Source organism: Ctenocephalides felis, unplaced genomic scaffold (genome assembly GCF_003426905.1).
Source record: "Ctenocephalides felis isolate EL2017-DRISC unplaced genomic scaffold, ASM342690v1 CF-g0.4_SCAFFOLD_03570, whole genome shotgun sequence".
Lineage (NCBI taxonomy): Eukaryota > Metazoa > Arthropoda > Insecta > Siphonaptera > Pulicidae > Ctenocephalides > Ctenocephalides felis.
In genome coordinates, this window is record NW_020539724.1 from 25,223,177 (window position 1) to 25,240,629 (window position 17,453).

At 28.8% G+C, this 17,453-nt stretch overlaps 1 protein-coding gene across 1 annotated transcript in view; it reads left to right on the forward strand.

Annotated features, from left to right (window-relative positions):
- The first annotated feature begins 2,208 nt into the window (after positions 1 to 2,208).
- Positions 2,209 to 17,453, forward strand: part of LOC113383652 (venom protease-like) — a 37,427-nt gene continuing 22,182 nt past the window's right edge. Inside the window, exons 1-2 of the mRNA XM_026621902.1 lie at positions 2,209 to 2,268; positions 11,328 to 11,401. Of these exons, the coding sequence (XP_026477687.1) occupies positions 11,338 to 11,401 (64 nt within the window). The 5' untranslated portion in view covers positions 2,209 to 2,268; positions 11,328 to 11,337. The remainder of the gene's footprint in view (positions 2,269 to 11,327; positions 11,402 to 17,453) is intronic.

A 17,453-nucleotide genomic window follows, 5' to 3' on the forward strand; every position in this document is an offset into this window, starting at 1 on the left:
AAGGCAAATTGTTGGAACTTCCGTACCAATTAACATTTTTAAAAAATTTGCTTTGATAAAATAGATTTTTGAGAAACTATAAATTTTTGACTAAAATTTACTTTTTTTGAAAAAAGACTCTTTGATAAATGATGTTTTGAATATTTTGAAATATTTTGGAAATTCTAAACTTTTTTTCCACGTCGCCGTCTAACGGATAAACATTGATACAGAACCCATAGTAATGTAAAAAAAATTATATTAATTGTTAAAATCTCTATATAATATCTGATAATTTTATGTGCATATGTCTAATGATCATTTTTAACCGCCAAATAGCATTTTTTTCACTAGATCTCCGAAACCGCTAGACTGGGCTTCATGAAAATTTAATCAGTTCTTCATCTTGCTAATACAAGTGCAATGTTTTTTGAATTATTGAAACCTCACGCTCCGTTCTCTTAAATACTGAGTTAGTGTTTGTGGCACTTTTTGCCCCGTATCTTCGAAACGGTTAAACCTGCCTATGCCAAAAACTAATCACTACGTCTCCTTATCAACAGGTATCGAATGTTTTTTTGAATAATTGCAATCGGTTGAACCGTAGTCCCGAAATTGTCGACGAAAATTTGTATCCGCATACACATACACGCACGCACACATACACACACACATGCATCTATTTTTTCGAAAGAATGCCAAAATATTCAGAAACGTAAAGATGTATAAAACTTTTCATTTTCGATTTTTTTGCGATTACTATAATTTACCCCACCGGAAGTTAATTACAATACGGGAAGTTAAAAATTGTTTTGCCGGATCATTTGTTCGTAATTAATTGTTCACATTTTTGCATGAATTTGATAAAACTTTGAACGATGATTGAGTTTAAAGATTAATAATAATATTCCTGAATGTTCATAATATATTTTACTCACAAAAATATAATAATTATTTATTTAAAAATAAAACATATAAATTCAAAAAAAAACTACTTAAAGAAAATGAAAGAATTAGAAAGAAAATACTTTTAATTTCCAGAAGGAGAAGTTTGTTTTAGAGTAAAAATCCGATTTGCTAATTTCATATTTTCTCCACGTCACTCTGAATCAAATGAAAAGTATGAGCGTGTGTATGTCAGCCGATTTTTGTCCTTTCGTCGACGTTTTATCTAAAATGGCTGGACCGATTTTAAATATTTAAAAGCCATTCGCATTTCAATTTGCGCGAGAATCAACCAAGCCATTAGCAAAAAAGTGTAAATAGTTTTGTCCACGTAAATAGTTTTTAAAATTTCAAAAGCTGTTCTAAAGATATTTAATTCATACAATAATAGATATTATAAGTACGTCTCAAAGTATAAATTTAAACTCGTTTTTAATAAAAACAAAGTCTTTATTTTCAAAATAACGAAATACCAAATCAAATTAGCTAATTCTAATTCTTGAGATTAAAGATGCAGCAGTTTTAGGGAAACAAACAAAAATGTTTGAAAAATATGATCATTAGATATGTACACGTTGATTTATCAGATATTTTATAAAAATTTTAATAATGAGTACTGATTTTGTTTTAATTTTTTGGGTTCGGCGCTTACATGCTTCTATATTTTGAATGTGAAACAGCTTCAAAACTTCAAAAATCAAATTTTCAAAATTTAAAAAAAATTAAAATTTCAAATTATTCAAAGTTTTTACAAAATTTTAAATCTTTTAATATTTATAGGTATTAACGGTACGGGAAGTTCAAGCATTTGCCTTAAGGTACGATTACTTTAAAGTAATAGTTTCATTTTATGCAATATTTATGTATGTATTAAGAAAAATTTGTTTGTATGTTTATATGTATATATGCACGACCAGCAGTGACATTGCACGTAATGGTCACGATTCAAGGATGACTTTTTCAATCAAAGTCTTTTAAGCGGCGGTCGTGTTTGTGTATCTTATAACTACTTTTCAATATTCACATCTTACATCAGTCTGTCTGGAACATCCGCACAGATATCATATATCACAATCGGATATTCTTTACAGAACAGAATTTTTTAGATTTATAATATTTAACAAGTTTTGTACCATAATTGTACTCATTATTTTTCACATTAACTTTGTTATATGATATATCAGAGTGAAATTTTCTTAAAGTCTACATCAGTTAATTTATAAAATAGTTGAGTGATTTGTTTTATATTGTGAAGTGATGTAGTGCAAATTTTGCAATTTTAGTAAAAAATTTAAAAGAGTGATATCATTTATTTATTTTGTAGCATATTATTAATTGCATAAGGTAAGTTTTATTCAAAATAATATATTTAATATTAATGCATATAATTTGTTTAATTTTGATAAATTATATTTATTGAGTATTCATAATTGATTGATTAATTGATTTCTACTTGGAAAGACACTTATATATAAGTATCTTTCCACGTAGAAATAAATCGTGGCGCAATATAGTTGCTTTAATAGTTTTTCAATATTGCCCTAATATTTTTCTGTTAACGTTTTTCTATATAAAACCAATATTGAAACCAATAAGGGCGCCATGTAATCCCAATATAACTATATAATATGAAACTCCCATGCAAAACTAAAAAAAATGAGCTCTTTAAAAATAATTACAATCAATACAATAATCAATGTTACAATCAATAATTATAATCAATATTTAACACACATTAGAAATCATCATAAAATCTATATAAATCAAAAATATTTACTACACATAAAAAACCAATATGAGTTCAATAAAAAAACAATATTTACCCCAAATTAAAATATATTATTTACCCCACATTAAGAAATATTATTTAATTTATATTGAAAAACAGCATGTAGATCATTTCTGAGTTTAGTGCGACGATCGGCCGATCTGTAAATCGCAGACAAATAGAAAAAAAAATCGTCCACGTTTAAGCCCGCCATTCTGAATCGATTTTGAAAATTCAAAAACCGTTCGATAGATATTGGTTGGGAATCGTGCTGATTAGTTTTTGCTAAAGACCGGCCGGGTGGTTTTCTTGTAATAATGTTAAAAAAAAATTCAACGATTTTAACTTCCCGTAGGGTAAGTTATTGTAATGGGCCGAAAATCGGAATTGAAAATTTTAACATTTCTCGACGTTTTGAAGGTTTCTGAACGTTTTGGCATACCTCAGAAAAAATGGAATTGTGTGTGTGTGTATGTATGTGTGGATACAAATTTCCAGTCACGTTTTAGAGCGCACGGATCAACCGATTTGAATGGTTCAAAAAACATCCGATTCCTATTGATAGGGAAAAGAGCTGATTAGTTTTTGGCAAAGGCAGGTCCAGCCGTTTCGGAGATATGGAGCAAAGAGTATTTTTGAGAGAACGGAGTATCCGATTTGAATGATCTAAAAAACATTCAATTAGCAATGATTGGGAGAAGTGTTTATTAGTTTTTGGCAAAGGCAGGCACAGCCATTTTGAAGATACGGAGCTAAATATGTAAAAAATGACAGTTTTTGAGAGAACAAAGCGTCCGATTTAAATGATTCAAAGAACTTTCTGCTTGTCTTAACAAAATAATCGATTTTGGAAAAAAAAAATTTGTCCCTTTTTTTTTGTATATCGAAAATTTCTAATTCTGACTATAGTTCTAATATACTTTACAAATAATATACTTTACAAATAATTTCAACTCTGCAATTCAGTTTATATAATATTTATAAATATTAGACAATGTTACAATATTTATAATAATCTATTTGAAAACATTCAGTAATCCTCGAACATTTCGTTACGGTACGGGAAGTTCCAGCAATTTGCCTTAAGGCACGATGCCACCCACCCCACTAGTTTATTATTTTTTTGACAGTAGATACCATAGTCTTCTAGATTATACTAAAATATTATGGCCCTACGACAACTCGTTTAGCTTTAAAAATTCGTCAAATTTTGCAAAAATTGGTATCGTTTTTTTGGCATTTGTCAAAATTAGACCTTTCATCGGCGTTTGCTCAAAAACGCCTGAACCGATATCAGGAATTTAAAAGCCATTTGATGTATCTCGATGAGAATTATCGTTTCTCAGTTTTGAGCGACGATCGACCAAGTCGTTTCTTTGTAATTTGTCCACATTTAAGCTCATACTACCGAATCGATTTTAAAAAATAAAAAACTGTTCGAAAGATATTATTTGGGAATGATACTGATTAGTTTTAGGTGAAAATCTTCTTGTAGTTAACTGTTTAAAAAAAATTCAAGCCGATTTTTATGGAACTTTTTTTGGTGATATATATAATGGTCTTATTGGATCTATATATATGGAGCTTACTGAAATATTACGGCCTTGCGACAAGTAGTTTAGTTTTAAAAATTCATCAAAGTTTGAGAAAATGAGTAGTTTTTTTGACGTTTGTTAAAATTAAAGTTAGACAATTTACTTGGTATAATGATAGAGTGCTTGGTCTTAAAGAACATACTAAACCATTAAAGTCCTACGGAAACTGGTTCAATTATGAAAATTGTTGATTTTTGAAAATTTGCTTTTAGAAAATACTCAGTTAACGTGATTGTTCGTTTTTAATGATATGTAATAAATGTACTCGGAATACTTTTAATCACTCAACAATTAATTTTATTAACTTCCCGTAGGGTAAGTTATAGTAATCGCAAAAAAATCGAAAATGAAAATTTTTACATATCTTTACGTTTCAGAGGTTTCTGAATATTTTGGCATACCTTAGAAAAAATGGATGTATGTGTGTGTGTGTGTGTGTGTGTGTGTGTGTGTGCGTGTGTGTATGTATGTGCGGATACAAATTTTCGTCGACGATTTCGGGAACACCGATCAACCGATTTGAATAATTCAAAAAACATTCGATTCGTATTGAAAAGGAGACGTGCTGATTAGTTTTTGGCGAAGTCAGGTCTAGCCGTTCCGAAGATACGGGGTAAAAAGTGCCGAAAACGGTAACTCAGTTTTTAAGAGAACGGAGCGTCCGATTTTAATAATTTAAAAAACATTTTACTTGTATTGACAAGGTGAAGAACCGATCAAATTTTCATAAAGGCAGGTCTAGCGGTTTCGGAGATCTAATGAAAAAAGTAAAAAAAAAATGCCATTTGGCGGTCAAAAATGATCATTAGACATATGCACATCAAATTATCAGATATTTTCTAGAGATTTTAACAATAAGTATAATTTTGGTTTACATTCCTATGGATTCCGTACCAATGTTTACGCGTTAGACGTCGACGCGGCGCTTACGCGGTTTGATATTTTGTCTTTATGCAGTTAAAGCAGTACGATTGCTTTGAAAAAAGTTTAGATCTTTCAAAATATGTCAAAATAAAGAAAACATTTTTTTTTTCAAAAAAAAAAAATTAAAAAAAAAATTAAAAAAAAAAAATTTCAAAAAAAGTAATTTTTTGTCTAATTGTTTTTCAAAAATCTTATTTTTTTGAAGTAAATTTTTTTCAAAAATGTTAATCGTTTTTAAAAAAATAATAATTTTTGGTACGGGAAGTTCCAGCAATTTGCCTTAAGGCACGATGCCATAATTGCCTTAAGACAGAATTCCACTTACAGCTAGTTTATTTTTTTATTGATTTACTTTTTATTGAATAAGTCGATTATTTGCACATATTGGAAAGTTGATGTAACTTGCCTCAAGGCAAAATACCAATACCAACTAGTTAACTTCCCGTAGGGCAAGTTATAGTAATCGCAAAAAAATCAAAAATAAAAATTTTTATATATCTTTACGTTTCAGAGGTTTCTGAACATTTTGGCATACCTTAGAAAAAATGGATGTATGTGTATGTGTGTGTGTGTGTGTGTATGTATGTGTGTGTATGTATGTGTGGATACAAATTTTCGTCGACGATTTCGGGAACACGGATCAACCGATTTGAATAATTCAAAAAACATTCGATTCGTATTGATAAGGAGACGTGCTGATTAGTTTTTGGCGAAGGCAGGTCTAGCCGTTCCGAAGATACGGGGCAAAAAGTGCCGAAAACGTTAACTCAGTTTTTAAGAGAACGGAGCTTCCGATATAAATAATTCAAGAAACATTTCACTTGTATTGATAAGATGAAGAATCGATAAAATTTTCTTGAAGGTAGGTCTAGCGGTTTCGGAGATATGGAGGAAAAAGTAAAAAAATGAGCCATTTGGCGGTCAAAAATGATCATTAGACATATGCACATCAAATTATCAGATATTTTATAGAGATTTTAACAATAAGTATACATTTTGTTAACATTCCTATTGGTTCCGTACAAATGCTTATGCGTTAAACAGCGACGCGGGGCTTACGTGCTTTATATTTTGTCCCTATGCAGGTAAAGCAGTACGATTGCTTTGAAAAGAAAGTTCAGATCTTCCACAAATGTCAAAATAAATAAAAAAAATTTTTTTTTCAATAAAAAAAAATTATCATTTTTTTTTTTTTTTTAATTTTTTTTTTCAAAAAAAAGTAATTTTTTGTCCAATTTATAGTTTCTCAAAAATCTTATTTTTTTCAAAGTAAATTTTTTTCAAAAATGGTAATCGTTTTTAAAAATATAATAATTTTTGGTATGGGAAGTTCCAGCAATTTGCCTTAAGGCACGATGCCTTAATTGCCTTAAGACAGAATTCCACTTACAGCTAGTTTTGTTTTAATTCTGGATAAAAAGAAGAATCGGATTTGATTGTATAAAATAAAACCTTTATCTGTTATAAATTAGCTATTTGTGTAAATCTCTAGATCGATAGCTTCTCTATGCCTAATATGTTAAAAAAAGCATGTAGAGCGATAAAACATAATTACAAATAAAAAACTTATTTCACGAAAGTCATTGACCGCAATGGTAAATCTAAATAAAACTGATTATTTAAATCGTCATTATAAAATTATTAAATAGATTTATATAAAGCATGCAATGTAACCTTAATGACATTTTACAAACAAATTTGATACAATTTCATTTATATTTTGCATATTAAATGCATAGTAAATGATATTTTTTCTATTAACGCAGGATATTGGAAATAAATTTGAAATACCTTAAAATGTTAATTTTTTGTTATTATAAAGTTTCATTATTTTAACATTTAATTTTAACGATAACTGAAATGATATCAATCAACAGTTAATATATATGTACCTTAATACCATTTTATGAACATGATTAATAAGTCCATTTTCTGTCAATTTCAAAAATAACTAGCTGAAAGCGGAATTTTGCCTTAAGGCAAATTGCATAAGCTTCCGGATACTTGTTAAATTTGACTTAATCAACTGAAATTGAAACTTAGATATTAAGATAAATTTTTCAACTGTTTATTTCGAAAATATAGTTTTGGCTTTCATTTAAATCTAAGCATTACGAATTTCAATTGAAATCTTTCAAACATATTTAAATCATCGGTAATTATATTAATTTGCACAGACACGTGCTTAAATATCCTAAAATTTTAGTTTATTATTCTACATTTGAATGAATTGACAATGACAACGTGTATGCTGTAAAAATTTTTAGTGTGTTTTTAGGCCAAGATATACGGATAATTACAAAGACAATGCTTGCCCAATCATTGTCCAAAATTAATCACCACAACTTCCAAATAATATTTTTCAAAAAAATTTTGGATTTTTAAACCGATTCAGGATTTTTGGCTTAATCGTGGACGGTGATATTTGGGTATGTTCTAGAAGACTATGATATCTATCGTCAAAAAAAATCATAAAAATTGTTGAATAATTTTTTTCAACAATTAATTAGGGTAGAGCGGGGCTAGTTGAGCATAGGGGCAAGTTGAGCAATCGAAATATCTCGAAAACTATTCGCCGTTCGTTTAGGCATTATATGGCGGAAAGATAGATGTTCGGGAGAAATAAACATCCGAGTAAGGCTCAAGGGCGTTTTGTTTCTTTTGAGACCAAAAAGTAAAAAAGTAATTCATCACGAGTTTTCGCCTGGTTTAGTCAAATGTTATTTATTTTTAATCAGGTAAATGTTATTTTTCCATATAATTATAGTACTTTTAATATGCACAGAGATTCTGGGTATAATTCTCACGTTTTCTTTTATAAACTCACTTTTATTTTGAAATTCCGAGTTGGGGTTAGTTGAGCATAGTTGCTAAACTTGTTCTGTCGCTAAGACAATTACCACTAACTTCCAGAAATTAATTATTATTTTTAAGATTTAAGCTAAGTCTATGAGTAAATATAAAGAAATAATGATCTTAAACAAAAATACTGAATATAATGGTAAAACAATATCGTATTGTTTTGTTGATTCTACTTTTGGTTAATTATTCAAAGAAAATTACTATAAGTTTTGTTTTCTCTGTCCATAAAGACTATAAATATAGAACTGGTTATTAAAAACTTATTTTATTTTATCTCTAATCGACATTGAACCTATAATTTCATTATACTTTCTTAGTGCTCAACTTGCCCTACCTATGGGGTACATTGAGCATACTTGACTTTTTGCATTCAAACAGCTGTAGCTTTTAAATTTTACTTATTACCAAAAAATAGTATTAACACTTTTGTTAAGCGATAAACTGCAAATCCATTAAGCCGTATAGAAACTTATTGAGACTTTTCTTTGAGAAGCTACATCCGTTTAAGTAAAAATTTGCTCAACTAGCCCCGCCCTACCCTACAATAACTTGCGCTAGCGAATTTTTACCAAAAACTGATCAGTTAAACCAATAATAATACCAACAATACCAAAAACCAATAACTCTCGTATGGTTTTTGAGTTTTCAAAATCGATTCAGAATTGCAGACTAGAGCGTGGTCAACATTGTTTTACTTTTCTGGTATTTACAAAGAAACGGCTTGGCTGATCGTCGCGTAAAACTGAGAAACGCTAGTTCTTATCGAGTTACATCGAATTAATGAAAAGATAAATTCAAATTGTTTATACACGGTTTCGTAAAATATCTTGAACTAATTTTGGAAATTTAAAATCTGTTATTTGTTATCGGAAAAATATAAGATGAAGATTGTCTTAATCAGTTACGAGCATAGATTGTTCTGACCATAATTGTGTTATGGTTATAATGCAACTTGTTAGTCGCTAGAGTTCATGGTTTTGTCTAAACAGAAATATAATGGTACGAAAATTGTTTGAATTATAAAAAAAATCATTAAAATTAGAAATATGCCATGCTTTTTGGACAAGCAACATCCGTTTGTACACTTTAAAATTCATGCAATTAAAGAAATTTTATTAGATTTAGTTTAGATTAGATTAGTTTTTAACTAAAACAGAAAATTTATTATTAAAACAATTGTTTAAATTTTGTTCTGGATAGATACATATTTTAATTATTATTGAATATGTCGACAATTTACAATTATCGGGCAGTTGCAACTCGTCTTAAAACAAATACACCTTTTTGTCTTCTGGTACAATTATGTTTTAAAAATTAGTACGTTAGTACATATATACATACTAAATAATTACGATCTTAATGACATAAGTTGTGATTCATTTTTGTTCCGGTAGCCGTCGTTCAACAATGATCAACATTGTAAATCACATTGAATTACATGTTAACATGTTAACATAAAATTAGCATTTTTAGCATCTATCTAAAAATTTCTTTTGCCTTGAAATAATATTTTACATATTTGCCAATGTAATATTGATACTGTAGATATATTTGTACTCGTGGCTAAGGCATTTGTTGATAAATTATTTAAAATTTGCGATTATGGGATAACACTGCAACTAGTATGTGATACTGTGAATCGTATTTTTTTATTATAGTTTGATTAGTATATTTGTAATTGATTAAACTTTCTCAATTAAAAAACCTGTCTAATTTTTAATTTCCCATAGGGCAAGTTATAGTAGTCGCAAAAAACCGAAATGGAGCTTTTGAAAAATTTCCCGATATGTGTAAATGATCGAAGTAATCAATAAAATATAAAAAAATAATTTGAGTGATTAAAAGTTTCCCGAGTAAATTTATTACACATCAATAAAACGAACGAACACTCTATCGTTATACCAAGTAAATCGTCTAATTTTAATTTCAACAAACGTCAAAAAAACTATTCATTTTCTTAAAATTTGATGAATTTTTAAAATTAAACTACTTGTCGTACGGCTGCAATATTTCAGTAAGTTTTATAAGACCATGATATATATCGCCAAAATAAGTTCCATGAAAATCGGCTTAAATTTTTTTCAACAGTTAATTACAAGAAAACGGCTCGAGGTAATCAGTATCATTCCCAACTAATATCTTCCGAACAGTTTTTGATTTTTTAAAATCGTTTCGGTAGTATCAGCTTAAATGTGAACGAAGAGTTTAACACTTTTTTTCTAATTATGAAGAAACGGCTCGGCAGATCGTCTCATAAAACTGACCGAAACCGATAGTCCTCATTGAAACACATCAAATGATTTTAAAATTTTTGAAATCGGTTCAGGCGTTTTTGAGCAAACGTCGATGAAAGGTCTAATTTTGACAAATACCCAAAAACGATACTAATTTTTGCAAACTTTGTCGAATTTTTAAAGCTAAACGAGTTGTCGTTGGGCCGTAATATTTTAGTATGATCTATAAGACTATGGTATCTACCGTCAAGAAAAAAATCATAAAAGATCGTGATAACACTATGGAATGCAGACTGCAAACATTTTTAACTTAAAGCAAAAATTTGAAATCAGTTCGATAAAGTCCTATTCATTTACTTATTTATATATTACTATAAGATATGAATGATTTAGAGAAAAATCAATTAATTACGCCTAATAGCATGGTAATATAACTAAAATATTTATGTATTTTATATTATTTAACTATAAACTTAATCTATTTTTACTATATAATATATAAAAATTTTGCTTTCACTCTATATTAGTTTTACTTACTTAATTAGCTCACCTAATTATAATTATAAAATATATACCTAAAAGTAACTTTATAAAGATTTTTTTAATTAATTAAGTTTATTTCAGACTTATAAAAAGCGAATTAATCTGGCAAAATCTACTGCTCTTTTTTATATCTTTTACTCAATAAACGAAAAACATTTTATTATTATAATTGAACGTAAACAATGCGTAAAATTTGCTCATCTTCTGAATAAATAATGAGCTCTGAAGAAGAGTGATTTTTACATTATACAAAATCAGGTTTTACTTAATAATTAAGTAGTATGTATGATCATTGTTTTTGTTATTGATTCGAGCGAAGATATACCTTGTTAATTTATTCATAATTATGTGTAAAATGTTTATTCAGTCATTAACTGGATTTTTATAAAATTTATGTATAGTAGTATTGCTTACGAGTAAAGTTTTTTTTGACTATGAAACTTATGTGATAATTTTAATCTTTTTCTATTCTTTCAGGTCTCTCACAATGAATTTGTGGTCTCTTTTTCTTGTGATCCAGTCGATAGGTTTTACTTCTATTTTAGCACAAGGTAATCTTATTAAATAAATTGATCACAATTTTCAAAGAGCCCTGCTCCCTGCTCTGTCTTCTATTGTAAAATGCCTAAAAGTTTGAAACAGATCTTTGTTATCCATGTTTCAATGACCCTGGTTTCTATTACAAAAACTTCTAATATTTATTTATACTACCTTAATTGCAAAAATTTAAAAACAAAATAGAAGCATTAGTATTTTATATAATTTTAATAGGCATGCTCATATATCAAGTAAGAAATGAAAAGCACGCGTTTTATACAAATAATAAACATTTCGTGTCGAGCTGTAACCTCAACCTCAACTATTACATTTTGACTAAACTTTATAAAAATATCATATTTTGAAATTTATGAGCCGATTCTGCCGTAAAATAAATCAATGATATGGCAGTACTATGTTACACTCCAGTTTTCAAACAAAATGATACCGAAAACTGTCAAAATTCCATGTAGTGCGATCAGGCGTTTTACACATAAAATGCAACTTTACTCATATGTTATCAAGTCATATCTCAAAGATGCAGTTATGATAACATCGTTTTGTTTTTGACATTTGCGCGTTTTCTAAATTAGGTTTTCTATCTAAAAAGTCTGACTGCACAGTAACCACATTGGATTTTGATAGATTTTAGTACTACTTTATATGAAAACTGCTACATAACATAGCCTTGCCATAACATTGGTCTATTTTACGGTAGAATCGACCCCTTAATAATAATCCAGATCATTAGTAATAGAACGAGCGAATTATGAGATGTTTTTTTAATTAAATATAATATAGGGCTTGAAGGCCCGCGGGCAAAAAGGTAGTCCACCATTATTTCAAAAACAAGTAAAGTTAGGAATTTACCTAAGATGTGAAAGATCAGGCGACTTTGCTAACACGATATAGAAAGATCGTCATATTGTCAATTTTATACAGAAAGCAATGTTGTTGCTTTGTTTACAGAAAGCGAGGTTGTTTAGATTATAACTGCATATAAGTTTTAAGTACACTTTATTTTTTGTTTTATAACATATAAGTTGGCCAGGTCCTTTCTTTGAAATAATTGTTGAAGGATTTCTAGGCTATATAAATTTTCAAACAAACATTCCAAAACATCATAGGTTTATGACAATAACAAAAGCTTTTAATAATTTGGAATGAAAAACTGCGCCCTTTGGCCATACACGATATATGTTCTAAGCCAGTGTTTGAGCACTATAATTATTATTAAGAACTATTGTGTTCTTATATTATATTAAAATATTATAATATTTTATGTTTATCACATTTTCATTAAGATAAGTTTGTATTTTTATGTTGTAAGTTGGTACCGACAATAAGGGTCGAATCAGGTAAAACTGTAGATCATTGAGCGTGGGTTAACCCGCTAACAAGTACAGATTAAAAATATCAACACTCAATAATGTAAGTCACAATTGAAAATAATATCAATAAATCTTAAAAATGTTTGTTTTTACATATCAAGACGAGAACCAATAATTAATATCTCTTTATTATATATTAAAATATATTTATATAAACAATCACAGATATTATAAATGTGTTTGTGAGATATCAATTAGAAATCAGACGGATTAGTTTTTAATGAAAGTTTAAAATAATTATTTTTGGAATAGTTGTAAACTTTATCATCATTTTAAAAATTACTTAAACCCACTTCTTGGTGAATAGATCAGTTATATACACATGTTGAAAAGTTCATGCAGCTTGCCATAAAGCAAAATGCTACTTACTTATCTAGTTGAGTTCCAGTCGTTCAAAGCGATTGCTTTTTTAAAAAAAGTTTCCAATTTCCAAAACGATTCAAAATACAAAAAAAAACATTTTTTTTAAAAGCCTCTTTTTTTAAATTCTCAAAAATCTATTTCTTTCAAGTTTTAAAAAAGTTTTGAATTATTAAAAAATTCAAATTTTCGGTACGGAAAGTTCCAGCAATTTGCCTTGAGAAACGATGTCATGCATCACTATATAGTTTTTTTTTTTATTTTTACAATGTTAATCCTGTCAGATGTTGATCGTCATTGTCACAGTCTTGTCGAAGTAGTCAGTTCATACGTGTATCGCGCCTTCTAAAGTTTATTTTGAAGGTGGTTTTGTCATGGTTTTCTGCGTGATTTATTGTTATTCGCAATTAATAACTTCCCGTAGGGTAAGTTATAGTAATCGCGAAAAATCAAAAATAAAAAATTTTATATGACTTTACGTTTTATTTTGGCATGCCTTAGAAAAAAATGGATGCATGGGTGGGTGTATGTGTGTGTGTGCGGATACAAATTTTCGTCGAAGATTTCGGGAACACGCTTCAACCGATTTCAAATATTCAAAAAAAAATCGATTACTGTTGATAGGGAGACGTGCTGATTAGTCTAGCCGTTTCGAAGATACGGGGCAAAAAGTGCCACAAACGGTAACTCAGTTTGTAAGAGAACGGAGCGTCCGATTTTAATAATTTAAAAAGGATTTTACTTGTATTGACAAGATGAAGAATTGATCAAACTTTCATGAAGGCAGGTCTAGCAGTTTCGGAGATCGAGTGAAAAAAGTAAAAAAAAGCCATTTGGAGGTCAAAAATGATCTTTAGACATATGCACATAAAATTATCAGATAGTTTATAGAGATTTTAACAATAAGTATAAGTTCTGTTTACACTCCTATGGGTGCCGTACCAATGTTTACCCGTTAGACGGCGACGCGGCGCTTACACGCTTCGATATTTCAACTCTATTGCTTTGAAAAAAAGTTCAAAACTTCCAAAATATTTCAAAATAAAGATTTTCCAAAATATTTCAAAACAAAGAAAACATTTTTTTCAAAGTCTTTTTTTCCAAAAAAGTATAGTTTTGTCAAAAATTTATATATTTCAAAAATCTAATTTTTTTGAAGCATTTTTTTTTTTCAAAAATGTTAATCTTTAAAAAAAATTTTTGGTACGGGAAGTTCCAGCAATTTGCCTTAAGGCACGATGCCATGCGCCCCACTAGCATCTATTAAAATTAATCAGAGCTTATTAGTACTAGTGATTTTAATCAGTATTTGATAAAAATTTTATTATTTATTCATTTTTGTTTACTTTTGGACTACAAGACGGTTCAATCGAGACCAAGAAATAATAAAACTGAAACAGGTCAAAGGTAATTGGCTTTTTACTTTTTGTCTAACTACAAGGTAAATATTACTTTTAAAAACAAACCACCGGTTAAAAGAAGAAACTTGCGTTATTGCAGAACCCTCTTTTCCCATTATGAGCCTGGAAAGCGTTTTTGTTTTTTCCACTGTCAAAACTATTATTTATATGGGTATTTTCCGAAGTTAGATATTTTTTGTACGCAAATTACCCAATCGTATTTCCACATTTTCACGTGGCACGAATAAAAACAGCAAGTGCAAAAACCATGACATTGTGTGTCACATTAAGTTTATCAATAAAATTCGAGGACGCCATAGTTCAAGGTTCATTTATTACGATAATAAAACGTGAAATTAAATAAATATTGCTGATGAAGATGTTAATTATTGTTTTTATTATTATTTTATCTGCTTTTCATCGAAATTGCCAATTGCGCGATAATTAATTTAATATGCTTCGCGAAAACGATCTGTTATAATTTGTTATTACATTTGAATAATAAAAATGCTTATGTGATTGACAATTTCAGTGATAATAATATATTTATGACTAAAAATCCATTTACTTGTTTTTTAGGTGAACAATCTCTATAATACATCAGCTAATACGGTCATATTTTAAAATTCATTTTATTTTAGAATTTATTGAAATTGTTTGTTATATTTTTTAATGAGTATTTAATGTTTATTTTATGATCCGCATTAAATAAATTGTTTGATTCAAGTTTTATCAACAAGTAGTCTGGCAGAATTGATTTATTTAAAAAATACTTATAGATGATTTTTACGTAGGTATCTTTAGTACATTTTATTTCTACTTGTACTTATGATATTATTCAATAAATTTACTAGCAGGGGGAAGTCCCGTAATGCCGGACGGCACTTAGCGCCGGACACTCTATTTAACACGTATTATTTAAGCAAGTATGAATCGTTTTATTTTAAAATACAAGTGTAAGGAGCGCGGGGGGCACACAGGTGCTGGATAACGCGCCAAGACTCACCTGTGACGGCGGGAGGAACCCTTTGCTGTTTTAGGCGCAAAATCACGGCGTCACCTAAATATCAATGGAAGTAATTCTAGTATTTTCATGCATTTACATTTGAGTGGTATGTAAAGATAAAAGTAGTACTTGATTGTTAACCGTAAGATGGTAGAATATTATTAGATCTTTTACGGTACTAGGTGCCACTTTTTAAAATCATATTTTGTGCTACCAATGTTTGATTGATAGTATTAATTATTCTTTAGCATAGGTTGCGTTTTTGTTATTTTAATTTGACTACTACCTTTGTTATTTAACACAAATCATAATTTAATAAACATTTCGTAAAATATTTTTTGATTTATTTATAAATAATCTTAGGTGTCCGTCCACTTGGGGACTTCTCCCTAACATTATAGGATTTATTTAGTTACAATACATTTGACTACTATAATAAAAGTTTTAGTATTTGTTGAATTGTTTGTCAAGCTTTTCTGGACATTTTGGCCAGACATTATCATATAAGAAACAAACACTTAATTAAATTATATATTAGCTGTCGCGGTCCAATAATTTTTGCAATCACTTTGGTAGAAACAATTTTACGCTCATAAAATCTTTGGCATTTGCTGACAAAAAATCATCTCGATGGGCTTTGTTTGACCTTATCATTTAAGGTGATTACTTGGCCATCTTAAAGTTTTCTAGTGACCATAACAAATAACAATTTCATGAAGCAATATCTGGAGCATATGGTGGGTATGAACAAGTTGTAGAAGATTTTGGCGAGTGACTGCATTTAGTTTTTCTAGCTGATGATAGTAGACTTTTCAAATAATCGAGTGTAATCTGGTGAAAGCTTAAAGCTTAAAGCTCAAACGATTTTTTTAAGTTCAACCACACAGACTATATATATATCACTTTTTTGAAGAATATTGTTTCCGGAAGTAGTTTGGGCTGGTTTATCTTTTTTGCATGACCTTTATTGCATTTGATGTTATTTCATACGAGTAATATTTTGTCACCAGTGATAATGCCCTTCAAAAGCGAATTATTTGCAGATAAGAATTTAGTGAACCATTTTTCATAAACTAACCATTCTCTATGAACATTGGTCATTTTCTTGCTGGTTTGAACTGCATTTATATCCTTTCCTCAATTGCTCATATATCTTATTAAAACAATGAAATATATGGGCAATTACCAAAGAACACCAATCAAGAAAAAAATAGTTTTTTTCAGGCACAAACCTTTCTATATAAGTCCGCAAAACATAAACATCTTTATACTATCTGAAAACAAAAAACAAATTAATTTTCCAAACAAGGTATTTTTTATACGTTTAACAAAACATATTGTATAAAATGATATCAATTACAATTTTTGAGAATACATATTTTTTAAAACGCAAATTATCATGCACATGTCACAATGTCTTCTTAAAATTTATAAAAATATTTACAACCTCGTTGTGTTAATGACCTATTTTGCATATATCATAATTACAAAAAAAATATTGTGACATTACATATTGAACCTTGCTATAAAATTTTCATGAGTGTCGATGATTTTTATTATCGCACAAAATAATTTATTATAGTGTAAAGAGTTTTTATTTGCTATACCGACCTTTTAGTACGATAACAAAAGATAATCTATGGACAACGCCAACAGACCATTACAAATCTGTAATTATTAGTAATTATTAGTAATTAATTACATTCAGAGCGTAAATACCTGGTAAAAGGTATATGTGTGAAATATTATCCTTCGTCTGTGCAATAATAAGAATTTTGTTAAAATACTGGAATAGTTTACGTAAATCCAACGAACATATTTTCACAATTGTCATTATCTGTAACTCAGTTTTTAAGAGAACGGAGCGTCCGATTTTAATAATTAAAAAAACATTTTATTTTTTTTTGAT